Source organism: Poecilia reticulata, linkage group LG23, assembly GCF_000633615.1.
Source record: "Poecilia reticulata strain Guanapo linkage group LG23, Guppy_female_1.0+MT, whole genome shotgun sequence".
In the NCBI taxonomy this organism is placed as follows: domain Eukaryota; kingdom Metazoa; phylum Chordata; class Actinopteri; order Cyprinodontiformes; family Poeciliidae; genus Poecilia; species Poecilia reticulata.
The window spans coordinates 9,559,096-9,584,492 of NC_024353.1; the positions used below are offsets into that span (position 1 = coordinate 9,559,096).

The 25,397-nt window shown below is 41.0% G+C and overlaps 2 protein-coding genes across 8 annotated transcripts in view; one reads left to right on the forward strand and one right to left on the reverse strand.

Annotated features, from left to right (window-relative positions):
* The window catches only part of usp15 (ubiquitin specific peptidase 15), a 23,297-nt gene extending 3,911 nt beyond the window's left edge, over window positions 1-19,386 (forward strand). Inside the window, exons 1-20 of one of the 7 annotated variants that reach the window (XM_008401125.2) lie at window positions 121-182; window positions 1,011-1,137; window positions 2,469-2,614; window positions 3,627-3,733; window positions 4,129-4,218; window positions 7,332-7,482; window positions 7,559-7,732; window positions 7,876-8,034; window positions 8,921-9,145; window positions 9,227-9,310; window positions 10,465-10,559; window positions 10,684-10,872; window positions 10,957-11,075; window positions 11,741-12,022; window positions 12,101-12,171; window positions 12,894-13,009; window positions 14,100-14,249; window positions 14,427-14,530; window positions 15,567-15,655; window positions 16,507-19,386. In XM_008401125.2, the coding sequence (XP_008399347.1) occupies window positions 150-182; window positions 1,011-1,137; window positions 2,469-2,614; window positions 3,627-3,733; window positions 4,129-4,218; window positions 7,332-7,482; window positions 7,559-7,732; window positions 7,876-8,034; window positions 8,921-9,145; window positions 9,227-9,310; window positions 10,465-10,559; window positions 10,684-10,872; window positions 10,957-11,075; window positions 11,741-12,022; window positions 12,101-12,171; window positions 12,894-13,009; window positions 14,100-14,249; window positions 14,427-14,530; window positions 15,567-15,655; window positions 16,507-16,845 (2,850 nt within the window). In that variant the 5' untranslated portion in view covers window positions 121-149 and the 3' untranslated portion in view covers window positions 16,846-19,386. Of the gene's footprint in view, window positions 1-120; window positions 183-212; window positions 753-1,010; window positions 1,138-2,468; window positions 2,615-3,626; window positions 3,734-4,128; window positions 4,219-5,662; window positions 6,593-7,331; window positions 7,483-7,558; window positions 7,733-7,875; window positions 8,035-8,920; window positions 9,146-9,226; window positions 9,311-10,464; window positions 10,560-10,683; window positions 10,873-10,956; window positions 11,076-11,740; window positions 12,023-12,100; window positions 12,172-12,893; window positions 13,010-14,099; window positions 14,250-14,426; window positions 14,531-15,566; window positions 15,656-16,506 lie in introns of those variants that run through there. The other 6 variants (XM_008401124.2, XM_008401118.2, XM_008401120.2 and 3 more) reach the window with 6 other exon arrangements.
* A 406-nt stretch (window positions 19,387-19,792) lies between these two features.
* Window positions 19,793-24,360, reverse strand: LOC103459507 (3-oxo-5-beta-steroid 4-dehydrogenase-like). The gene is made up of 10 exons (XM_008401117.1): window positions 24,184-24,360; window positions 23,861-24,096; window positions 23,608-23,775; window positions 23,354-23,470; window positions 23,169-23,246; window positions 22,878-23,000; window positions 20,622-20,731; window positions 20,120-20,285; window positions 19,943-20,025; window positions 19,793-19,871 (listed from the first exon to the last, which is right to left on the reverse strand). The coding sequence occupies exons 2-10, from the start codon at window positions 23,951-23,953 to the stop codon at window positions 19,829-19,831; spliced, it is 981 nt and encodes a 326-aa protein (XP_008399339.1). The 5' UTR covers window positions 23,954-24,096; window positions 24,184-24,360; the 3' UTR covers window positions 19,793-19,828.
* Between the last annotated feature and the right edge of the window lie 1,037 nt (window positions 24,361-25,397).

Consider the following 25,397-nt stretch of genomic DNA (forward strand, 5'->3'; position numbering starts at 1 on the left):
TGCTGTCACCTCTCTCATGTATTTTTCTCTTTCATTCTCTCTCCCCCGTCCATTGACCCTCCCCCTTTTCCCTTTTATGCCACGGCTCATATCGGGTGGCCGCAGGGTTTCTATTTTCAGGCAACGGTTCTGGGTGACAGAAACGCTACATGGAGCGGGCTACAAGACCCAACATGCAGGAGGTTCATCATTAGGTTTTTTTTTTCTCTCTCTCTCTCTTGCTCTCTCTCTCTGATTTTGTTTGGTTTGTGTTCCTGCGTTGTGGGGAGAAGGCAGCATAAATGGGTGACAAAGTCTCGGGAGGGCCATGGTCAGAGGTTTGGCTCTGCGGTCCGTTACGCAGTCCTGACTGCCAACGCCGGCGTAGAGCTGCTGCGTCCTTGTTGTTCTTTTTTGAAGTGGAGGAATGCCAGCCGAGGTCACACTGAGAGAAAGCTTTCAAGAGGAGTGCAAGAAGATTCATAACCACTTCGAGGGGACGGGGGGGTTGAGAGAAGGAGGGCGAGACGAGTTGTTTTCGGCCAGAGTTCAGCCAGAAGTTCGGCCGATCCAAACTCCCAGACGTACAGCGGTTGCACCCCGATTCGGTCCACTAAAATGCCTCTGGGTTTGAGGAGAGAACCCAAGCTGCGTGTTGCCGGCCCCAGTGACATTTGTGAACTTAGTACTGCGTGTGTTTATGCATGCATGTGTTAGAGAGGGGGCTCAGCGGTGAAATAAATAGGCTGGGACTCCTCAGCTGTTTCCGCGAGGTACATCTAAATTAAGCATTCGACTCTGATTCTGTCATAGCACTTGATAGGTTTCAACCAGGGCAGCAGATTTTGCTTCATTGTGCAAGACGAGCTGCTTGAGAGACAAAAAAAAAAACTTTTCTGTGTTCACTTTAGTGAAGAAATCCTTGTTCATAACCCAGCGGTCTATATAGGAACAAATAAGATGCTGGAAAAGAAGAAAAAGCTTCCAGTCTTCTGGATATAATCATGTGTTTGTGTTTTGTTTGTTTGCAGGTGGTGGAACAGGGTATGTTTGTGAAGCACTGCAAGGTGGAGGTGTACCTGACAGAGCTGAAGCTTTGTGAAGACGGCAACATGGACAACGTGATCACCAGACGTTTCAGTAAAGCCGACACAATAGGTACGCTTCAGGATCGTCCGGGTCACCTTTAAACTGAATTTCAGTTTGAATGTGTTTTTACAGCGCTTTGCAGAGGTGTAGCTACTGAACCTTTTGACGTTTTGTCTTCTTACCTCAGCTTTCTGTGCACATTTTCAGTTATTTTGAAGTGGAAGGAATTTATTTTTTTTTTTTACAAATTGAAGTCATAGTAGTGTAACTTGTATTCCATCCTGAATGGTTTGCAGAACAGTTGAGGGTTCGTCTCCACCAGCTGAGCTTTGATTCCTCTTTGCAAAGAAGCTCAAAAGCTCAGTCAGATTATATGGAGAGCTTCGTTTCTATCCTGGCCACAGATTCTAATTGGATTTTAGTCTGGACTTTGACTAGGCCATTGAAATGTATACACAGATTTGAACCCCTGCATTGTTGCTGTGGCTGACGTTTGGAGTCGTTTGACCAGCTTTCCTCAGTATAATGCTGCCACCACCATGTTTTACAATGCAAATGTTTTGGCTGTTGTCAGTTTTGACAAACTATGAATGAATGAGTGATTCAAAGGGTATGAATACTTCTGCAAGCTGCTATTTATGTTCCAAAGCATTTTTTTTCTTTTTTCAGTTGTGCTCCATATGCCTAATTGTAATTTATTCAAATCTGGGCTTTGACAGGGCCGTTTCAGCAGATAGATATACTTTGATCTGTGTTGTTAGTTTTGTTGTTGTTGTTTCTTTTTCAAAACAAAGTCATCTGAAAATGGTGGTCAGATTTTTATTTTTTGACATTTTCAGAGCTGATCAGTTTGAAACAGTCCCAGTAGTTAACCTGTCTGGAGGATCAGCAGCTCCAGTAATCACTTTGCTCAGGGTTAAATTGTTATAGCAGTGGCTGTGGCGATCCTCAGTGTTTCTGCTGAAACCGATCTTAACCTATTCTGATTTAAAACCATCTGCTTTTTGATATTTATTGTTTATATGTACACATTTCTGAAAATGTTTTTGAATCATCAGTTGACAAAGCAGGTGCAAAATGACCCAAATATACTGGAAGTTTCTCGTGTTTTTTATTTATTAAAAAGAAAAATAATATTTCATATGTGTAGGTAGTTTGTTAAACTACGAAATGCAACTAGTTTCTCATTACAGAAACGTAGTTTTGCTCTAAAGTGGTTGGATTTTGGAGTTCTTTCTACAGGGGTCATGTGTGGACACTAAATTATCTTTTTAAAAAATGCTCTTCTAGACAACAAGACTTTGAATTATGGCGATAAGCAGCATTCTAGTGGTCAAATAAGCACCTTAACAAGGTTTAAATTGGATACTTTTACATCGTAAACTGTTGTGATGTTGCAGACATGATAGAGAAGGAAATGCGGAAACTGTTCAGCATCCCTGACGAGAAGGAGACCAGGCTGTGGAACAGGTACATGAGCAACACCTTCGAGCCGCTCAACAAGCCTGACAGCACCATCCAAGACGCCGGCCTCTATCAAGGACAGGTAGGAGCTTCTCTACTGTTCTAAAGACTGGGGACGTGCTGGTCCACCTTTTTCACTTTTGATACCGTTATGTGAAGTTTAGTATCGGTCGATGCCGATCTGATACAGAGAAACAGTGCTGAATTGACTGAAAGCCTATCTTTTTTCTTTTAAATACAGACATAAATGTGCTGAATTACAAATATATTTGGTAACTCTGCACTAGTACAGCACATTTAAATACACAAGGTTGGTCAGATGTGTAAAAACAATGCGACTTTATTGTGTTCAGTCAGTGCAATTATGAACATAACGGCAAACGTAAAATAAATACACTGAAACTGACAAAAATAAAAGGTTGACTACCTTAATATAAAGCGCAACAAAGTTTTTTTCAAATGGTTAAGAAAGTGCAAAATAGGGATTCTAAATATGATGTAGAAGAAATAATAAAGCACAACATCGCTCGGAGCAGAGAGGATAGAAATATACTGAATAGATCTGCCCTGTCACCAATACCTGATCTAGAATTTTTTTCAATATTTTGGCTGATACAGATATAAATATTGGATCAGTGCTTTTCTGCTAGAAACTTCCCACAGTTTGCTGTAGAGATGTTTTGAGATCATGTTACTGTTTTGCGGCTTTTACTAGAGGAATCAGGTCATTTTAATGTTTACAGGTAGAAGCATAGTTTGAATGAGCACCTTGTAGATCTCAGATAAACTTAGTTTAACATCAGCAGATTGGTCTGGAATACAAAAAGCAGTTTTTCAAATTATTACATGATTAAGAAATAAAAGCTTTGAAAACCAACCAAGCACTGTGTGCATTTTTACGTTTTTGATTTCTGCTTGAAATAATAAATTCTGCCCGGCAACAGGAAGAAGGCTAAAAAAAAAAAAAAAAAAAAAAATGAAATCTGTGTGAAGTCCTTTTGTCATGGCACCATATATATTTATTTGCTTACAACAGATAGACATCCTCAGCTTAACAGCAGATAGTTAAACATTTAGTACCTTCAATCCAACAGATGGAGAACCTTTTCTCTTCTTCTTCTGTGGATCGTCTCCCACAGGTGCTCGTAATAGAGCAGAAGAACGAGGATGGCACTTGGCCCCGAGGCTCCATGGCGTCCAAGTGAGTAAAGAATACAATTTATTATTTTTTTAAGTGAATATTCCACCTAAACAGGTTGCAGGTACCTGCACTGCGATGTGCAGATAACAGCAGATTAAGTGTTATTGAACGGCCCGTTTGCAGCCGGTTCGAAGGACAAAAAAAAAAAAAAGGTTACATAATATAAATTGGCACCATCCTTGCTATTCTCTCCTGTTTTACGAAGCTTTCAGCTCTAAGCTGTTCATCTAATGCCACTGCACCATCTTCCAAAGCTTCCCTGCCTCCCTCTGCTTGACCTTTTGTTGCTGACATACCCCCTCTGCTTCCAATTCATTCCAATTTAATTTGATTGAGGCGCGCACACCTTCTTTCTCTGCTCTAACTCATGATCTTATTCTTTTATCTTTTTGAAGGTCATCTGGCGCTTCCAATCTCTCTGCTTTGCCAAAGATCTCGCCTTCATCTCTCACAAACAATCATAACAGCAGCTTCAACAGCAGGAAGTAAGGCATAGTTGCGGGTTGAATAGCTGGGAGGGGGTTTTGGGCGGGTGGGATTTTTGGGGTGTCTGGGTGTTGAATCTGCTACGGCTCTCTATTCAGCCTTGCTGTAAAATCTCCGCTACAAAACGATGCCTAAACGTGACATTACAGAGTCGCATGAGGAATTTCAGAATACTGTGAATCATAAAACCTGGTGGTACTGGAGTAAAGTTGATGGAAGCAAAATAAGGGAGACTATACCCAAATATCTAAGCTAAATCTTCTGATGTACAACTTTTTGATTGAGAATTTGGACACAGTTGGAGGCTCCAGTGAGACGATGATCACAAACACACATTGGTGTTTGGCGTAGCTTGAGCCTGAAACAAAACTCAATCTAAGTTACTGTCTCTTTAAGAATTTAATCATTTAACCACACGAGCTTCATCTAATATTTTTTTGAACTGCAATTTAGTTTATAGAGACTTCATGATTGATTTTTATTTATTGTTTCGGGTTATGTGTGGATTTTATTTCTGTTTTATTTTGGATATTTAAAGCAGATTTAGTTTCAGTGTGAAGCGTTCCTTACAAAACTACTGTTTATTTTCCTTTGAGAAGGCCAACCTGCATTATTATGCCATTATTAATATACCATCACTTAGTGCAGTTATTACTGGAGGAATTTTTCGTCTAGCAAAATCTGTTTTTGTGACAGGCATAACTCTACCAGCCTTTTGTAGAGTTATGCCGATACCAGAAAAGTTTTGCCACAAACACTTTGATTCATTTAAGATGCATGTTTTGTTTTTCATTCCACGTTGGAAATAAAGAGAATTTCAAGTGCTTTGTTATAAACTTTAAAATATTAAAATGTATTTCTGGCCACCATGGGCGTATGTAAACTTGTGACCTGCTTTGCAGATTAGTTGCAAATCAGCAACCAGAGGCTAAATGAGCTGTTTGCAAGAAGCTTCTTGACCTTTGACCTGACTCATGTTAGATGTACTGCACATTTCAGGGCACGTTTGTATATGTTCTTCTGCTTGGCAGATAGAAACTCATAAAAACCCTCAGAAGAGATCAATAGTGAACAGAGAAGGTTTTTGTTATGGTCTTTACTTAGACGGTGGCCATAAATCGTCCTGTTTCAGCTCTGCATTGTGTGCATTCGAAGTGGCATTTTTTTTTTTTTTTTTTTCTGCTCGCCGTTAAAGACACAAACGGGATGACTTGGAGAAATCGGATCTTTGCTCTCAGCAGCTCTCCTATCCCTGATTCACTCCAGTCAGCGCTGTGGTTTCCTCTTAATTATGCATGCGGCCTCTATTTTTCATATCAAGCGCTCCCGTGCTGCGCGCTATCCGTCTCCCTGACTTTGCGGTCGTCCGCGCGGTCCTGCTCAAGTCCCGGCAGGAAGTTTCTCCCCCCAACGCCACCTCCACCCCCTCCCCCTCCCAACCTCCTCCTTTCCGTGTCTTTACCGCACCTTCTGCAGAGACTCGCCGACCTTCAGCGCGCATTTCCATCCGTTCGGTCCTCTCCTCACCAGAGTTTGCTCCCGCATACTGATCGGGCAGTTTGGGGAATCGTTTAGCGGCCTTTTTTTTTTTCTCTCTCTCTCTTTAACTCGTCACACAAACATGACAGAAACAGAAGGGATTTGCAAAGAAGGGTTGAACAGAGTGGGGGAACTGAATTGAAAAACCACCATCAGATTTTTTTCAGGGAGCAACATAGCAGACGAGAGTGAGACTGCAGCCTCAGCTGAATGCAGTGAATCAGCTGCTTCCCTCCTTGCTCATCTCGTTTCTCTTCTGTCAGCCCCTCGATCCCTCCCTCCCTCTTCCTCTCTCCCGTACACCCCCGTGCTTCGGTAGCAGTCCTGAGCATCCTTGCTGCTGTTGCTGCTATAAATATCTGCGGGGACCCGTAGAGCAGCAGAAGGGAGGAGCGGTGGACAGGACAGAGCCAGGAAGATCCGAGGGTACAGAGGACAACAAGACAAGGGCATGCGCACAGAAAACGGAAGACTCCATCAGTTCACGGGAATAACATCAACATTTGGAGTCGACAGCAGAAGGAAGTAGCAGGACTTTACCTTCATGTGGTTATAAAAAGCTCGACTCGCGACGTTTTTGTTTATTTCTCTTTTGGACTCGAGCCGATTTGTCTCCGTGCTGACATGTGGGCCGGCACGGGCTGGGAGGGGCTGAGATGTCATGCTCCTGTGTTGCTGGTGGTGCCTGAGGTCTGAGGCGGTGGAGTTGGACAGCCGGAGGGTGGACCACCGCGTTCTAACCTGCGAAGCCCCAACATCCACCACCATCACGACAGCGTCGTTCGGTCAGTGGGAGCCGGAGACGTCTCGCGTTGTGCTGCCCACCTCCCAGAGGTCTGCTGATCGCTGCGGTTTAAAGGCTCTACTTGAAAGTTTTACTTTTTATTTTTTTTGTTTTTTTGTTGTTGCGTACTTTCAAGGAAGCCAGTAGGACAGGACGTCCTCATAAAAATGGCAAACACTGCAGTACTAAAAGTAAAACTTTCTTTTTTCTTAGTGAACTAAAAAAATGAATATATTTGTATTTGTGGTGCTTTACAAAAAAAACCCCATAAAGTTCAATGTAATTAATTGGCATAAAATGTGATAGAAAAACGTTGCAAGCCGTTACTTTTATTAGAAAAAGAGAGGAAAATCTGAAAAGTGTGGCATATATCCAGTAAAACCTCCTTTCGTTGTGACTATCCATGTGTTTCCGGATGTGCTTATACCAGCCTCTCACAAAGGTATTCAAGCAGATATGCTTTGACTAGGCCGTTCTGCCACATGAATATTGCTTTGATAAACAATTTCAAGGCTTTCTTCTGGAATTACCCACCTTTCTCTCAAAAGTATCCCCACAGCATGGTACTGCCACTACCTTCTTGGTAGCACTATTAGATTTTATTGTATTGAGAGTAAAAGGGTCAGAATCCTGAAGCAGTACGTAGAATTTTGTGGCTTTTAACATGGGAAAAAATGCAAAAAATGTTCAAGGGGTTTAAACGATCAGGAAAGTTGCTAAGTGGAACAGCAGTTTTTAAACGCCTCCTGAACGTCGTGTGATGCATATTTGCATGTTTTTACTCTGCAGTGTTAAGAACTCCAGCTACAGTCTGCCCTCCTCGTACCCAACCTACAGCAACAACTATGACTACTCGGAACAGAGCCGGCAGAGTGAGCGCTCGGGCCTCTGTGGGCTCTCCAACCTGGGAAACACCTGCTTCATGAACTCTGCAGTACAGGTATCGGCCATTGGTCGCCTCTCACAGCCACGTCTTTGTCCGGAGTTTCTCATTTCCTGCTCCTTCCTTTCCGCAGTGTTTAAGCAATATCACCCCTCTGACGGAGTACTTCCTGAAAGACAAGTACCGAGACGAGCTGAACGAAGACAACCCCCTGGGCATGAAGGGGGAGATCGCCAAAACCTACGCTGAGCTCATCAAGCAGCTGTGGTCGGGCAAATACAGTTACGTCACCCCGAGACCCTTCAAGGTAAGAGCCGCCTTGAGATCACTGGCTCTCGTAGCGTCTCTGGTGTTCATACAACATTCGTATTAGCAAGTGAAAACTGACCAAACCCAGGGCAAAGAGCAAAATGATTTTAGTCTAGAAGTTACTCTTTGTTTCTTTTTCAGACCCAAGTGGGGCGCTTTGCCCCGCAGTTCTCAGGCTACCAGCAGCAGGACTCCCATGAGCTCCTGGCCTTCCTCCTGGACGGCCTTCACGAGGACCTGAACCGCATCCGGAAGAAACCCTACATCCAGCTGAAGGACGCCAACGGACGGCCGGACAAGGTCGGATTTCACAAACGCTGCATCTTCCCAAATCTTTGATGCAGACAATTAATTGACCTTCGATGAATTGTTGATTAGCGGTTTATGAGTTTCAATCGATTAACTACCAACGTCTGCTCAGACCTTGTTTTAACCTCATAGTTTGGCCACCATCCAGCAGAGGGCGCCGCTGGTCACACTTAAAGCGGTTGATACAGAATTAAAGACGGCAGAGCCATACCAAAACAGGAAAGAGAAAACGCTCCAAAAAGAGTCCGGTGTGGGATGCAGAATCACTTTGTGTGGTTCCTGTTTTGAAATATAAACTGTGCAGAATGACGGAGCTGCGTTCATCGTCTCACTCAAAAATTACTGATGTGCTATGAAGGCAAAAATAATGTCAGAAAAGTGGAGGGCATAACTGAGAAAAATTGTAACATGATGGAGAGAAAAAAAAAACATGCCAATTGGTACGTCTGATTTTGAATGTTGTGAGTTAACGAACTTCATGGAGCGAAGTTTTAACATTCCTTCAAGAGCTACCATGGAAACCATATGAAAATGTCTCTGTTAATGGGAAATAAAGCAGTTCTTGTCTTTTATTTTTCTATTCAGCAACCCAATAGGTTTCTGTTTTGTAATATTTCATTAATAGGTCTTAAGTATAATAACTCAAGAAAACCACAATTTTCAGTTTATTTGGTAGGCTGACAAAATATTAAAATTGAGTGATTTTTTTTCTTTCTATTATTTAACGCAGGTTTTTGTAATAATAACTGCTTACCAATTAATCATTGGTCGACCGATAAGCTCAACCGCCTTCAGATTAAAAGACGAATCGATAAATCTTGTATCCCTAATTCAGATTTTTAGAGGAATATCCTCATATTCCGGCTTAAAATTCCAGGTGGTGGCCGAGGAAGCGTGGGAGAACCACATCAAGAGGAACGACTCCATCATCGTGGACATCTTCCACGGTCTCTTCAAGTCGACTCTGGTTTGTCCCGTGTGCGCCAAGGTCTCCGTGACCTTTGACCCCTTTTGCTACTTGACCCTGCCGCTTCCCATGAAGAAAGAGCGGACTCTGGAGGTGTACCTCGTCAGACTGGACCCAGTTGCTAAACCTACGCAGGTAGCAGAACACACGCTGAACGCCGCGTCATGACGCCACGCAGCGATGCGGAGCTCTGACCCCGTGCCCCTTGCTTTTCAGTACAAGCTGACCGTGCCAAAGGTGGGCTACATCTCTGACCTCTGTACCTCCCTCTCCAGCCTGTCTGGCGTGCCTGCTGAGAAGGTATGGACGTCGTTGTCGGCTGTTTTTTGAGCATTTAAAACGTGGTAAATGTCATCTTTACCCTCATTAATAAATCAATCAATAATCGGTAATCAGTCCGATTTGGGAAGCGTCACAAACATCAGACTTTTTTAACCAATTAATTGATAAAAGTCCAATCGAAATAAAAATTTTTTGTTTAAAAAAAATAAAATTGGGCACGTTATGCAGATATTTTTGTCTTTTTTTTATGTGGTATTAGAAATACTGAAATGATTTGTTGATTTGCAAAAGAAAGTAAACATTTGATGAATATGCAATAACAGCATTCCTTTCCTGAACACTTGATGCATCTGCAGCTAAAAAATACGCCCAACATGTGAAAAGCTCAGCCTTTTCTGCTTGACTTACCATCAATGCAGCATAGAGCTATTGGTTGATTATTTTTTTAATTAACTGAATAGAAAAGGGTGCTTAATTAGAGATTTTTTTTTTTTAAGTATTTGAACATAGTGAAGCAGAAACTAGGCCACTAGAGGAGTTATGGGTTGAATGTATATATTCTTTGTACAGTTTAGACTTAGTTGCTGCTCTGGGTGTGTTGTTTCGTCAGCAAGTTGTCTTTTTTTGAGTCTTGTTTGCTCCAGTACTCAATTTTACTCAATTCCTAAATTAGTTGACAATTATTTCAATAATCAATTCATCATGATTAATACGATAAATCGTTCCAGCTCTAATCTTTTTTCTTGTAAATGGCAAGAAAGAATGAGGAGTAAAAAGTAAAACCATTTGTTCAACTCTGTTGCTCAACCCGCCAACACATTTTCCATTTAAAGATGCAAAACAGATTTGTACAAATTTTAATTTCTGGGTTACTTCTAGCTAAAAATTTTAAATAAAATTGACAGAATAGCCTCAGTTGTTTTCACCACTTTACATTTTGCTGACGTCCCTTATCTGAATATGGATATTTAATGAACGTAATAGTGGCAGTAATCACTTGTATCGACTCGGTGCAGCGACAGTCACACAACATGCTAATTTCAAGACGAGTTCGAGTGTTAAAGTTTCGGGAGTGTTGGCTTCAAATATAATTTTAACAAAATAAAAACAGGAGTTTTAAATGTCTATAATGCTCTCAATCATGTTGCTATTTTTGTGTTTTTGTCCCTCAGATGATTGTTACTGACATCTACAACCACCGCTTCCACCGGATCTTTGCCACTAACGAAAACCTCAGCAGCATCATGGAGCGGGACGATATTTACGTGTTAGTGTCGAGTTAACAAACTATTTATGTTGCCAACCTTTCATCATTTTTATAAAAATTTTTTATAATACAACTTTAAAACATCGACTGTGTGTAATTTGAAGACCTCCTCTCCTCCCCGTAGCTTCGAGGTTGCGGTGAACAGAGTAGAAGACGCCGATCACGTAGTGATCCCCGTGCACTTGAGGGAAAAATACAAGCAGTCGGGCTACAACCACACCAGCACGCCACTGTTCGGTCTGCCCTTCCTCATTGCCGTCCCGAGAACACTAAGCGAAGACAAACTCTACAACATGCTCCTCTCTCGTCTCTGGTAGGTTTTTCAGATGAACGACCGCACGCGATAATCAAGATGGGACCCAAATGATTGCAATCCCATCCGCTTCTCTGCTTGCAGCCGGTTCGTACGGTCTCCTGTAGAGGAAGACGAGGAGGACAGCGAAGAGACGCAACCGCCCACGCAACACACCATCAACGGAAATGCCACTAACGGCCTGCTGGAGGAGGGCTCACCAAGTGAGTTTATCTGTATTGCGCATTTCAGCAAGGAGGCAGTTCAACGTGCTTTGCATCATGAAAACATCACACAGCCATCAGTTATGAAACGAGCAATAAATATGACGTTTTATCGAATCCCATCATCAAGCAAGTGCACATCAAATATGTTGGTCAATGGTCTACTTACTGCTAATCAAAGGCAGGTTTTTAGCGTTGATTTAAGGGAACTCGGTGCTTCAGCCGTCTCGCAGTTTTCTGGGATTCCAGATTTGAGATGCATAGAAGCTGAATGCTGCTTCTCCTTGTTTGGTTCTGGGGCTGCAAAGCAGAACCAGAAACCTGAGAGGTCTGGAAGGTTGATGCGACGACAGCTGCTACGCTGTGCAATGACTTGTAAACTAACAGAAATATTTTAAAGTCTATTCCCTGAGCTACAGGCAGCCAGGATAAAGACTTAAGAAGTGGGGTGACCTTCCTGGATTTGTTATTCAAGTCATAGAAGGCCGACTTTGTAACCATCTGTATGTAACTCTGAAGGTTCAGGTCTAAGTCCATCACGACACCTAGATTTTGGGTCTAATCACCAGTTTCTAACTGTAATACCTGAACCTTTGTGGTCCAAAGATAATAACTTCAGTTTTGTGTCGGTCCAAACTGATCCAAAGCGTTATCCCCCTTTCCAGGCGAGATGGAGACAGACGAGCAGGACGACGAGTCGAGCCAGGATCAGGAGCTGCCGTCTGAGAATGAGAACAGCCAATCGGAGGATTCTGTGGGAGGCGACAACGAGCTGGAGAACGGCGTGGTCGCGCCGCAGCTCTCCACTAAGGGCCAGCAAACGGCCGGCCTCAACAGAAAGAGGCTTTTCACATTCCAGTTCAACAACATGGGCAAAACGGACTTCTCGCTCATCAAGGAGGACACCAAGCTGATCCGCTTTGACGAGGGGCATCTCAGACTGAGTGGTAGGAAACGGCCCAAAGTTTATTTGAGAGACTTTCTTGATGACATCTGTTTTTTTTTACATCTTCATCTATTTTCAGACCGCTCGTACCTGTCTTTGGACTGGGAACCAGATATTAAGAAAAAGTATTTTGACGAGACTGTTGTTGAGGTAAGGCTTTTTTTTTTTTTTTAAGCTCAATGAAAATGTAAAAGTATTTTTGTCGAGTTTCTCATGCAAATATTGAAGCACACTTGAAATAAGGCAAAACTAACTTACAAGTAACGTTTCAGCAAGATATAGGAGCTTGTTTTAAGTCAATAATTCCTTGATTATCACGATTAACAATTAACCGTTACAGCCCTTATCAATATTAATGAGTTATCGACTTAAACAAGCTCCCATGCTGCAAAGGATTTTGTTTGAAGTGTGCTAAGATACTTGTAATACAAAGTAGATAAAAAAAAAACTTTGTAGAATTGTGTGTTTTTGCAGCGTGAAGACAGTTTGTACTTTGAAGACCTTAAAGAAACATGCAAACCAGCTTTTCTAACTGTGCTGTGTGCTGACTTGTCGTCACATCTCGCTACTCCATCAGCCACCTACGGTGCAGGCAAATTAAATTTAAAGCCCAGTGCGCAAAGTGTCTTATGTAATCAGAATCGGTTTCTCCAGCGGCGCGTAGCGAACACGCAAGCTGTCTTCAGCTTTCTGTTGCTGTTCAGGCTGACTCCAGCATTACTGGCTGATTTAACGCTTGATGCATCTTCATATCGTCTCTTTAGATGTATTAACAGGTTTCAGTGGAAGGGGAATGTGGTGCGAATGTTTCCCTAGTGCTAAATCTTTATGTAAACCTGACTGCTTTTGATTGTAATCTTGGATCTGTGCAGGACTATGACAAGCACGAGAGCATGGAGTACAAGCCTCAGAAGAAAGCCTTCTTCAAGTTGAAGGACTGCATCGAGCTTTTCACTACGAAAGAGAAACTGGGAGCAGAGGATCCCTGGTGAGAAGCGAAACCGTGAAACTGATCACTTGGAAAAACTTCAGTTTTACGTTGTTTGCAGTTGGCTTTGGCAGAGATTCAGGAGCAAACATGAACATCTCATTTTCTGTTTATTAGTTTCTACCTAATTTCGTACAAGTAAACAAACCACATTGTATTCATCAACGTAACCATTGAGCTTCTGTTTTATTTCAGGTATTTTTGATGATTAGTGGAAATGTAAAAGTATGATTTTCAGCTGCATATTATTTACTGAAGATTTAGTGTTGTGGTTCTGATTGTGTTCTCACCCACTATGACAAATGGGTGAAAAACGACTGAAAACCAAAGTGACTTCATGCTGGTAGATGATATTTTTGGAGTCTCAAAAGCACATTTCTATAAGCAGAGGATTGAAAATCATTTTATAAGTCAATGTTCGGTTCTACCCAGAGCTCCTCAAGTGGCACTGTTTTTGCCTGATCCAGTTCAGATTTACTAAAGGAAAGCTATCTTATTGCATTTTAGGAAATTAAATGTTTTTCTTATTTAAAAAAAATTACATTTTTTTGTTTGTGTGTTTTAATGTATTTAGGCTTATGTGTTGTCTGTAGAATGTGCCAATTTTTATCCTCTTAATTGTCAGAATAATTAATTAATTGATTACTAACATAATTTAGTTGCACCCCTACATATAATACATCTTTTTGGGACCAACACGGAGCCACATCACGCTTTAAACCTGCTGATGTGAAGACCTAACTTTTAAAGCACTATAGTTTGCATAAGTAAAATGCTTATTTATTTATTTTTGGATAGGGCCACCATAACTGGTTCTAGCCCAAGGGCCAATATCCTTCTGAATCCAGCTCTGCCCAACACATTACAAGTGCCATGATGAAGAGAGAAAATCCCTTGTAGGTGATCATAATGTTATGCCTGATAATTTGCATACTGAAAAAAAAAACGCCCCCATGAATACCAATCTCTGAATGAAAAAACAAGCCAGCAACAAATTATCATTCATCTTTAAATTGACCCATTTTTTTGCACTTTTGTTTTTCCGTAATAGTCCAGAAACCGCTTGGTGACCTGTGTCCCGATGTTGCAGGTATTGTCCAAACTGTAAGCAGCATCAGCAGGCCACCAAGAAGCTGGACTTGTGGTCTCTGCCGCCCGTCCTTGTTGTCCATCTGAAGCGCTTCTCTTACAGCCGCTACATGAGGGACAAGCTGGACTCGCTGGTCGACTTCCCACTCAGGTACACACACGCACGCACACACACACACACACACACACACCCAGTGCTGCACCTGTTTAATATGATACTATTTCTAGATGATGTTTCTTTTTGTTTTTGATCATAAATGACACCTCCAGAAGCTCCAGAAGTCAGTCACCGGTTGAAACGGTTTGTTTGCTTTTTTTGTATTTTCAGAGATCTGGACATGTCAGAGTTCCTGATCAACCCCAACGCCGGGCCCTGTCGCTATGACCTCATCGCCGTGTCCAACCACTACGGCGGGATGGGAGGCGGCCATTGTAAGACTTTTACCCAGTTTCCTGTTTGAATTCCTTTACATATAATTCTTTTTTCTTTTTTTTTTTCCATTTGAAGTTTACAGATTTCTAGTTTATTATATAACATAGCTCACTTTTAAACCTGCTTAAAGTGAATTATTTCCTTTTTTGTAATCTAGAAAAAGACTAAGAGCTCTCTTTATTTGCAAATAGACTAGTAGTTTTTGTTTTACTTAATATTGTTGCATTTTTTAATGCAACACTAAACATTGTCTTATAATCATTTTTGATGACCACTTGGATTGTGTGGGGAGATGTTTGTGCCAATTTAGACATTTCCTAGACATAAATTATAAAAAATACAAATAAAAAATCTGATTACTGCCAGATTAAACATGATGAAAATATTGGTTTATCAACTCTATAATTTCTGTTTAATTTAATCCCTATACATGGATTGTTTTATTAAAAACTCTTGAAATGTTCTCCACTTGAAAGTGTTTAGAATATGTTTACTTCTTAAAGTAAACATATCAAAATGGAATAAAAAAAAATCTAGTGAAAAAAAGTAAAAGTGGATTGGGGAAAAATCTTAGTGCATTTAATAAGATCCAAACTCTGAGTGTAGAAAAATGAAAGTTGGAGGTCTCACTTCATTATCTGAAAGCATAAAAAGAAAAAGAAAGAAAATCTGGAAAAATAAAAAAACATTTAATATTTAAATGACCTTTTTTTTTTCCATTTGGTGCATCTCACAACTTGAGTCTTTGTTCAATTTATTGACCTGATCTGTTTTTTTTATTTATTATTATTTCATTTAGTGAGATAAAGATATCACAGTATAAAACCTCATTTCAAGGTTTCTGCATTTATTTGTGGACTATCCAGTCCAGATTTCGTCGTATTGTAGATTTCAACAAGTTGAGTTTTTCCACAGCCCAGAAAAATTAGGAAATCGCTCCTAACTGTGTTTTTGTGTAATCTGGAAAATATAATAAATCAAACCAGGTAAATGTTTTAGTATCTGCTGTAATTTAAGATTAGCTTTTCTTCCCAGACACGGCGTATGCTAAGAACAAAGAAGATGGGAAGTGGTACAACTTTGATGACAGTAGTGTGTCTCCTGCCAGTGAAGACCAAATAGTGGTGAGTGTCCTTAGTCTCAGTTTATTTCACATAAAAATGTGGACACAATTTACAGTTGAAACCAGATATTTTCGTACGCCTAATAAAAAACGTCCACCTTTTTTTCCTTGAAGACCAAACGTCTATTATTTTAGCTTAGCTTGAATCGCCTATCTGATTTGAACTATTTCTATTTGCTAAATGCCAGAAAACTTATTTTAGAGATTTTTTTCCCCAACTTTCTTACTATATTGTGTTTAATCATGTTATTTAAGCAGGAAGGTCATTAACCTGAACACGAGTTATTTGAATTGTTTCAATTATTGAATAACATGTATTATTCTTAAAGACACAGTGACTTATTGATATGTGTAGTTAAAATGAAAGATTACTGAAATTGGGGATTTTATTTTTAAAGGAAAAGTTTCACAACTTGCCTAGAAATGCTTGAGAAATGCTTTAATTTTACTGTGGACGTCTCATTGAGCACTGATCAAAATATATGAAAATGGAAAGAAAATGGTAACACGTCGTCATCCACCTCAACTAGGTGGAAAGGAGATCATCAGGGAAGCAGCCAATTTGTGTTTCATGTCTTACCTCATTTCTGCCACTAGGTGTCACTTTGGTATTGGAGAAAACCTCTGCATACAGGCAGGAACTTTTTCACGGTAGAATATAATGTTGGCTATTTTTGACTGTAAAACAACAAACGGGGGTTTTTGTGCAAAAAATGTTGCTAACCTAAGAGGTAGATTATAGAAATTTATTTTCTAGGAAAAATCAAAAAAAATTTCTTGTCTTTTTCTTTTTTTTTTTTTTTTTTACATATTAGGCATTCTTGTAAACTTTCCCATTCTGTGTTTGTGTAGTCCAAAGCTGGCTATGTGTTGTTCTACCAGCGCCAGGACACTGTCAAAGGCACCGGCTACTTTGCTCTCGACCGCGAGGAGGAAGAGGAGGAGGAGGAGGAAGAGGAAGGTGAGGATGATGAGGAGAACGGAGCGGAAGAGCTGGTAGAAAGAAGGACTGTCTCGTCTTCTCAGGGTGCCTGCGCCGCTGCGCAAAGCGACGAGGAGGACGAGCCAGTCCAGAACAAGAGCAGTAAAAAAGACATAAACCAGGAGGAAGAAGAAGAGGAAGAGGAGGAGGAAGAAGAAGAAGAGGAGGAACAGGTATTCAATCGAGACATTACCATGAAAACCAACTGAGGTAAATGCCTACAGGAACAAGCAGAGAGAGAAAGGGATCTGTCCAAGAAAAAGCCATATGGACGCATGGAGTGGCAGCGGGCGCCGTCGCTCCTGCCCGACGGCGCGGACTGAGCCGCTGCCAGGACGACGACTGTTCGGCGGGGGGGGCGGGGAGAGGAGCTGCCTTGGTACGCAACTCTAAGAAATCAGGACCCTCCTGTGGGTGAATCACTGTGTGTGTGCGCGCGTGTGTGTGTGTGTGTGTGTGTTTTTGAGCGAGTGTGTCGCCACGTTAACTCATTAAACATCTGCTGTGTGAACAGAACAAAGTGAGACCGATGACGGCGCCTCCAGCAGGCGCTGCGCTCTGAATTTCCGCTTTTTTTTTTTTTTATTTATCATTTGAGCAGTGAATTGTTTTGCATATCGTATTAGTATTATTTCAATTTTGTAAATATTTTTAAAACACTGAATTGCGTTGAGTTGTCACGATGCGCTGAAACGTTTTTGAACTTGCACAAACACAACCTCTCCCATTTCCTGATAACGCCAGACAAACTGCAGCAGCTGCTTCCAGCGAGCCGCCTTTGTGGTCTATAACCCAGGCTTTACGTCGACCCGTAGTTGTATTCCTCATCGTGATTGGCTGCTTTTTAACTCCAAAAATGTGTTAAGAGATGACGCAGCCTGTGTTAGCCAATACTGTGCATTCTTCTGCAGTAGATATGTGCTAGGAAGAAAGTTCTCCACTGCCAATCTTCTCGTCAATGTATCTATCTGAAGCTTTAGTCCTTTCCTGTATTCTCGTGTCTTCATCTTCAAGATGTGCCGGGACTAAAAACCAGAGACGCGCCGATCACAATTTTTCGGCCGATTTCCAGATATATTTTCTAAAGCTCTAGCGTGCTTCATCGTGATTCTGGCTGATATCAAATCTTTAAGATTCAGAATATTTCTTTCCTTCCATCCTGTCACGAGCAAACACTAATTATTGAGCAGAGATGACGTCACAACGTGTGTGAGAGCAGGCGCTTAAAATGGGAACGAAATGATTGCACGGTTAACATTTTATCGTCTTTAGCATTTTTATATTAGCAGTTAGCACAGCTAGCGCTCCCTGTGTACTCCCTATAGATTGTGGATGTGTAACATTTCCATATATAGCATGATCCGTTACATGGAGGATGGAAGCTCAAAAAGGTCAAACTAACGAACTTTGATCCTGTTATCTTGCTCTTTGTCACGCATCCATTTGCTCCCTCTTTTTAAACTCCTAACTAACACTAGTAAAGAATAGCTTCACATGATGTGTTTACTGACCAAAAAAAAAGGTAAAATTTATTTTCTTTTGCTACAGACATCTAAAGAATCGGTGCTGAATAATCGTCCAATTCCTGCGTTCATCCATTTTCTCTCGCAGACATCCGATGCGTCGTCCGTCGTTGAAATCACCTCGGCCTTAACTTCGAAATGTGAAACCAGTCGCCTTGTTCGCACGACGACCCCCCTACTCCACTTCTCACGTCAAAAACGTCGCGTGACGAATGTCCGTTCCATTCTCGCTTGCTGCCGTCTCATGTCCGCATCGCCTCGAAGTCTCGTCTTTTTAACCCACAAGAGGGCCAGAATGTACCGTGAACTGAATGAACAAAGACCACACGTATGTGAATGATGCCTTTCGGTTTACGAATTTTCCCCCGCGTTTTTTTTCCGGCCCTCTCTTATGCTTTCTGTTAACAAGTTCTCCCTGGCTGTCTGAATTTCTGGGAAAACATTTCCGCCTGTATGTGTGTGTATATGTGTGTGTGTGTGTGTGTGCTGCTTTGATTTGAAGCAGGGAAACGGGGGGTAATCAACTGAAAACAGTGGGGTGAGTCGGCCTAACGCACCTTTCGGCTTGTAGGACCATGATGCAGTGGAATTGTATCGTGGCAGGTTAATCATCCATCCATGCGAGTCGTTTTGAAGCCGTTTTTCGCGACATGAGTGCTTTTTTGCCGACGACATCCACACACCTGTTCTTGCCTCAGAATAGAAGACCACGCCTTTACGAGCATCTTCGTGCTTCAGCCTCAACGGGCCACCTCGATTATTATTTTTATTTTTTTATTTTTTTTTCCCCCTTTAGGACGACTCACCCCATCCGGACTGAGTGAGACGCGATCGCTTCAATAGGCTTATATGATATTGTACAGAAGAGTTCACTCTGTGAGTGCACATTTGATAAAGTTTATTTATTTATATGTAAGCATTTAATAATGAACAGACAATATATTTAAAACCTTGGCAAGACCCGGAGGAGTCGGGGCATTCAGTTATACACTAGTTTGCGAAGTCTTGTCCAGGGAGGGAATATTTTTTTAAAGCAAAGGATTTTCTTTTTTTTTTTCCTGTTGTTTTTGGGACTTTTTTTTTTTTTGTTTTGTATAAAATATTTCAGATGTTCTTGCATGATGTATGGAGGTTTCCAGGTTTGGCTGCACTTGAGTTCACTTGGGTTTACATTTGAATTGTGCATGTGTATTTATACACAATCTACAATAAAGTTGTGTAAAGCTTCCCGTGTGTCTTGCATAAATGTATATTTACGCTTAAATATGCTTGCATTCGTTTTGGGCTTTTAATGATTTATCTGTACATTTCATCTTCCAAGTTAAAGACAAGAATTGGATTCTCACAAGGTTATTCCACACAGGATCCAAATTACAAATGAAGACTTAAATAATATATTTGTGAGATTTGGGCATTTTGTAAGACCATTTGCCTCAATAAATGGAAAAACTTCACTACAATGGAAGATAAACTTATAGTTTTTCTCGGTTATCATTTTTGAACCTCTTGAATTATGCCAGAGCTCCAAAATATATATACATTTGCATTTGCAGAGTGGGAACGAGGAATTGTGTGTTGAATGTGCAAGAAAAAATATCCCCAGGTTAAGTTGAATCAATAAAGACATCAATAGTCCTGCTTTGAATATTTTTATTCAATGTTTGGGATGTCAGTATTCCTCGTGAAAGGGGTACTCTGGATGATCAGCCCAACTGTTGAGTCAGTAAAAAAGAAATATGAAGATTGTGTTCAAAAATGTAAGTTTCATTAATGATATACTTACAAGGGGAGCACCACAAAGCGAATGTTCTTGTTCAGCCCCTCGATCGCCTTCATCTCCTCCTCTGACAGAGAGAAGTCGAAAACCTGCAGTTTTGACAAATCAGCCAGATCGTAATTCCTTGCATCTTATTTTTAAACAGTTTGGATTCATCAATAAACAGAAGTAATGCAAGTATACCTGGAAGTTGTCCTTAATGCGATCAAGGTTGAAGCTCTTCGGGATGACCACCACTCCTCTCTGCATGTTGAACCTAAGGCACACCTGCGCTGTGGTCTTGTTGTACTTTTTGGCAATTGAGGTCAGAAGCTGGTCTTCTAACATTGGGGGACATTCTAAGTTTACCCTGTTTGAAATAAAAAAAATACTATAAGCAACCTGTTTCAGACAGTATTAAGTGGACATGTGGACGATAGACACGTGACGTCTGATAGAATATTCGATAATTTCACGGCACTCCGATCCAGAACCGCACAGCCTTATGGGAGATGTAGGCAAAGCAATGCTGTCACTACTGACCTGGTAGTTACAGTTAGAACGTCGTCTCTCATCCCCACTTTATGAATGAAAGTGTTTACTACCGTAATTTAAATATATCTATGGGACGAGCTTAGTTTTTTTTTGTAAACAGAACAATGCATTGTTCACTATTATAAATAATAATAATAAAAAAAGTTCTCACCACGATGGATCCCTACTTGTCCCAAGTGGGCTGTAACCCACAATCACAATGTTCTTCTCCTGACAGTATTCACGCAACTTTGGCTGGGTGAAATACGGGTGACATTCAACCTGTGTTCAAAAAAATAAATAAATAATTTTTTGTTTGGAAATTAGAAAATGCTTTACTTAGTAACCCTGGTATTAGACTGTCCTCATATTGACACTCAAGTATTTATATTGGAGAAATGTACTGCCTCTACTTTTGAGTAATGCACTATAACTGCTTAATAATGGATTGTAAACTGTTTAAAGCTTAATTAATGGCTATCTACTTGTTAATTATTTATTTACAATGTTATCTATCGCATATGAGGGGTGTTTATAATAAAATGGTACTGACTTGCCAATATATAGTGTTCTATATGGTGCATGTTTGTTATTTAATTCTTTATATCTTCAGAAACAAGTTTGTGTCCTTATTTGCTTTATGTTTTATTAGAACAGCTGGCATTATGCAGAGGTATAGTAATTGGCATTAGTAATGCATTGAATATGTGCTTGTTCATTTGTAACAGTTCGCTGTATAGTTAAGTATGGGTGATTACTATTTATTACTGATTTTATTACCTATTTATGCATTGGACAGATGGACGACAGGCAGACTCGGTGCAAAAGCTGAAGTTGGTTTTATAGAGGGTAAAAATGAAGGGAGAGAGGACAGTCCCTTGTGGAATCCCTGTGTTTCTGACACACAGTGTCGCAGGCGCACAAACTGTGGCCTGCCGGTCAGATAGTCCACAATCCAGTACACAAGGAGAAGATCCACCTGCATCGCCGTCAGCTTCTCACCCACTAGAGCTGAACGGATGATGTTGAATGCACTGGAGAAGCCAAAACAACGTTGTTCTCACTGTGCTCTCTGACTGGTTCAGGTGAGTGTATTACGCAGTTGAACGGGAAGATAATGACTTCCTAAGCTCCAAGTTTGGGCTGGTAGGATGTGGTTGGACCAGAGGCCAGAGCTGCTCCAGAACAAGACTCTCCAGGGTCAGCGCCACATATAATCCTTGGAGTCACAAGGACGCCGTGTCTTCGGCAGCGGAACAATGCAGAGTGTTTTCTGCATCACAGGGGACCCTCTGTAGATGCTGGCTCATGTTGAAGATATGCTGGAGGACTCCACAGAACTGGATGTCACAAGCTTTCCAGGGTGGATTCTCACCGGGTGTCTTCTAACATCTTCAGAGGTGATGTTTACCGTAGAGGAGGCTGGCTGAAGAGTGGAGGGAGGATCACAGAGGAGAAGAAAAAGGAAGGCGGTATGGAGGTGAGACTCGCATGGGGATGAAGGACTCTGAGGAGGGAGAGGCGGGGAGTGGGTGGACAGCAGCAGGAGTATTGATGGAAGTGTGGGTGGGTGCAGGGGCTGGTCCTTTGCCTTGTTAATTACTCTTGTTGCCCTTTTTTTGAAGTTTGATTAGTGACTGTTGTGTTTTGTAATTCATTTCCCAAACCTCTCTGGAGTCACTTAAATAAGGTACAACTAAAGAACAGTGCAGAATGTCAGGGTCAGGCTGTTTCTTTGTCTGTGAAAAGAAAGGTGGTTTATACTGAAACTGTGATAGGTCCACTTCATGAACTGTGAACTGAAATTGTAAAACCCTGACTCATAATTTCCACTTTTCCATAGAAGGATATTCATTCTTGTTTAAAGGGAAAAGGCCAGCAGCCGCATAACGTTCAGATAAAAATAAGGGTAGTGCAATTTCTAAGTATGATTTTCAAATAAAGGTCAGGTCAATGACTTGTGAAAATTAATCATTAACCTGACCTTCTACCTTGATAATAAACTAGTTTTAGGTTTATTAAACCTATGAATTTAGTAAAATGTTCTTCAAATGAGTGGAAATGCATAGTTTTGAGTAGATTTTATTTTAATTTCCAGGGCAGCAGATCACACTAGGACTGTGTCACTCCACAGCTGCTTGTCTCTCAAAATTAAAAGTTTCTCTGATTTTACTCTTTATAGGTATATGTTTGAGTAAAATGAACATTGTTCTTTTATTCTATGAATTACTGACAACATGTCTCTTAACTTTGTTTGTAAATGTATCTAAATAAGCAGTTAGATTTCGAAAACTGCACCAGCAAATATCTTCTCATGGGTCTTAGCCCTGCTGGGGGCTAAGCACCCCTAAAGGTGATATCCTAGAATCGTCCCTGCTTCCCATCTTCAAAAATTTCAATCTATTTTATCCGCGCTATCATGGAGTACCTGGTTTGTGACTGGTTTATGTTTCAGCCCAGGCTTGTTAAGGATCAGCTCCAGCTGGCGCTTGTTGAAGTTGGATACGCCGATTGACTTTGCCAGTCCAGCGTCCTTACAAGCTTCCATAGCCTGTACAAGACATAAATATTTTTATACAAACAAAGATCATAAATCCTGATGACAAGCTTCTGACTTTGACCTTGGATCTCTATCTTGTAACTGCTGTAAACTATTGTCTTTTACAGTCTCAAATTTGCACCATACATATGAATGAAATAGATGACAAGGATTTCTCACCTCCCATGTAGCACAGAGGTCTGTCTTGTGATAAGCAGACTTCCCATTCTCATCTTGTGGGTAGAACGTATCTCCAGGCTTCAAAAATTAACAGAAACTTTCAATTTGGTAAAAAAAAAACAAAAAAAAAACAACTCAAAAATAAGATTTTTGACCCTATACATGTCACAAAACATATTCCGAACCCTGAAAGCAGTGGGCATTTCTATAATGTACAGGTCCACATAATCCAGCTGTAATTCCTTCAGGGTTCTCTCCAAAGTAGGTCGTACCAACTCAGGGGGATGGAACGTGTTCCACAACTATGAAAAATCAGTGCGACCCCAATAAAACAAATAACAAAAAGGGTGTTAGTTCTTCAGTATAGGCAATCTCTGTGACCATGAGCATTATCCAGAGGGTGGAAAATGTTCAACAGTCAATTCACAAACAGGCAAACCTTTCCACAGTAGAAGATGTCCTCTCTCTTTACAGTCCCATCTGCAATTTTCTCTCGGATTGCTTGACCCACCTCGTCCTCGTTGCAGTAGATCATGGCTCCATCAATGTGTCTGTATCCTACCTCGATGGCCCGTTTGACAGCTGCCAAGGCCGTGCCTTTGGGAGTCTGTCAATAAATGTATCCTCCTTGAGTACACAATCTTCAAGAAAACATCACGATGTTAAACTGTCCGATAACATAACAGTCTTACGTTTTGAGGATTGGAATAGGTGCCCAGTCCAATCAAAGGTATGCTGTTTCCATCACTCAAAGGAATTGAGTGTTTTATGGGTGTCAGTGCCATATTTGATCAAAGGTTTTCCTGAACACTGTATGTAGAGCTACAGCCTTCAACAATGGTGTGCCAATCACACCAACTGCAGAGTAGTTTTTCCTCCTCTTATGATCAGGCAAATAACTCCTCCCAGACAAAGCGGCCAGCCTCCCCTGCACAAACAGATTTGATAAAGCTGACGTCTGACACATCTCCTAAGCAAACGGGACAAGCCATGCTCGGACTGAACGTTCAGTCACCTGATTGTTGCCACGAACGCTCCCCCGAGGGTCAAAATGAAATGAAACGAATGAAACTAAACGACGAAATTAAAATGAAGAGAAGAGAAATTGAAATTCAATTTGATTAAATTAAATTAAAGTCCGCCGAACGGCGCTTGCGGACGTTCAGCGGACGTTGGATGTCCGTTTGCTAACATATACCAACCGACAATTTGTTTAATTTCAGCTCAGTTTTTACGTTCGCCAAACCTCAAATTTGACCTGTATTAATTACATTAAGGACTACCAAGGTAGAAGTAATTATAAACACTTTACTCTGCTATAACTGCATGTAAATAAGAGACATTATCAGTAAAACTTTTATTAGAAAATGTAACTGGTACATAGCATCGATTTTAATGCAGTGGGATTTGAAGGGATTCAAATAAAATAAAATAATGATTTTTAAAAATGTCGAAATTTTAAAGCATGCAAAACTTTGAAAAATACGTTAGCTACTGGTTGAGCACACCTGCATCAAATTATGGCTCATTAGAAGGCCTAAGGAGAACATTGACTTGCTGAGGAGGTTGTTACTACCACTAGAGAGAGAACTAAAACATGCAGGATGCCGGCCCTCGAGGACCAACTTTGGGCACCCCTGGCATAATGTACTATAAGCTTCATGACTAACATTGTACTTAAATTAGACCTAACATTATATCTCCCACATGCCTCTAGAGTTTGTTGGAAAATATGTTTGTGAGTCTTTCACATTTGGCAGCCTCCTGTACTAATGCCTTTCTTTCCTTTAATCAGTTTTTTTCGGTTTTTTATCTATTTTTGCCGGTTGCCTAGCTTCGCCTATACTCCGCATATATGAGTATAGGAGAGTGATGAATTTAAAGCTATTGACGTTAATGCATAGTTTGTCCTTAGTGGGACACCGTAGCTGCAAAATCCAGCTGCGCCGTATGATTCAAGTACAGTGGTTTTGGTGTGATGGGAATTACGGATAGTTTTGGGGATCCGGATCAAATGGCTTCACTAAAAGAGCTCTTTCGTCATTTCACACCCTTTTATTAGTGTGTATTCATACCATAATTCCATCCATCCATTTTCTTTATAGTCTTGTCCCTTAGTGGGGTCGGGAGGGTTGCTGTTGCCCATCTCTAGCTAACTTTCCGGGCGAAAGGCGGGGTACACCCTGGACAGGTTGCCAGTCTGTCGCAGGGCAACACAGAGACACACAG

Bases quoted from the DNA above. Each gene is read 5' to 3' on its own strand.
- LOC103459507 (XM_008401117.1), bottom strand. From the start codon at position 23,953: ATGGCACTGACACCCATAAAACACTCAATTCCTTTGAGTGATGGAAAC. The intron at 23,776-23,860 runs GTAAGACTGTTA...ATTTATTGACAG, and splicing joins CCTATTCCAATCCTCAAAAC to ACTCCCAAAGGCACGGCCTT. The intron at 19,872-19,942 runs GTAAGTATATCA...CTGACTCAACAG, and splicing joins CGCTTTGTGGTGCTCCCCTT to TTGGGCTGATCATCCAGAGT.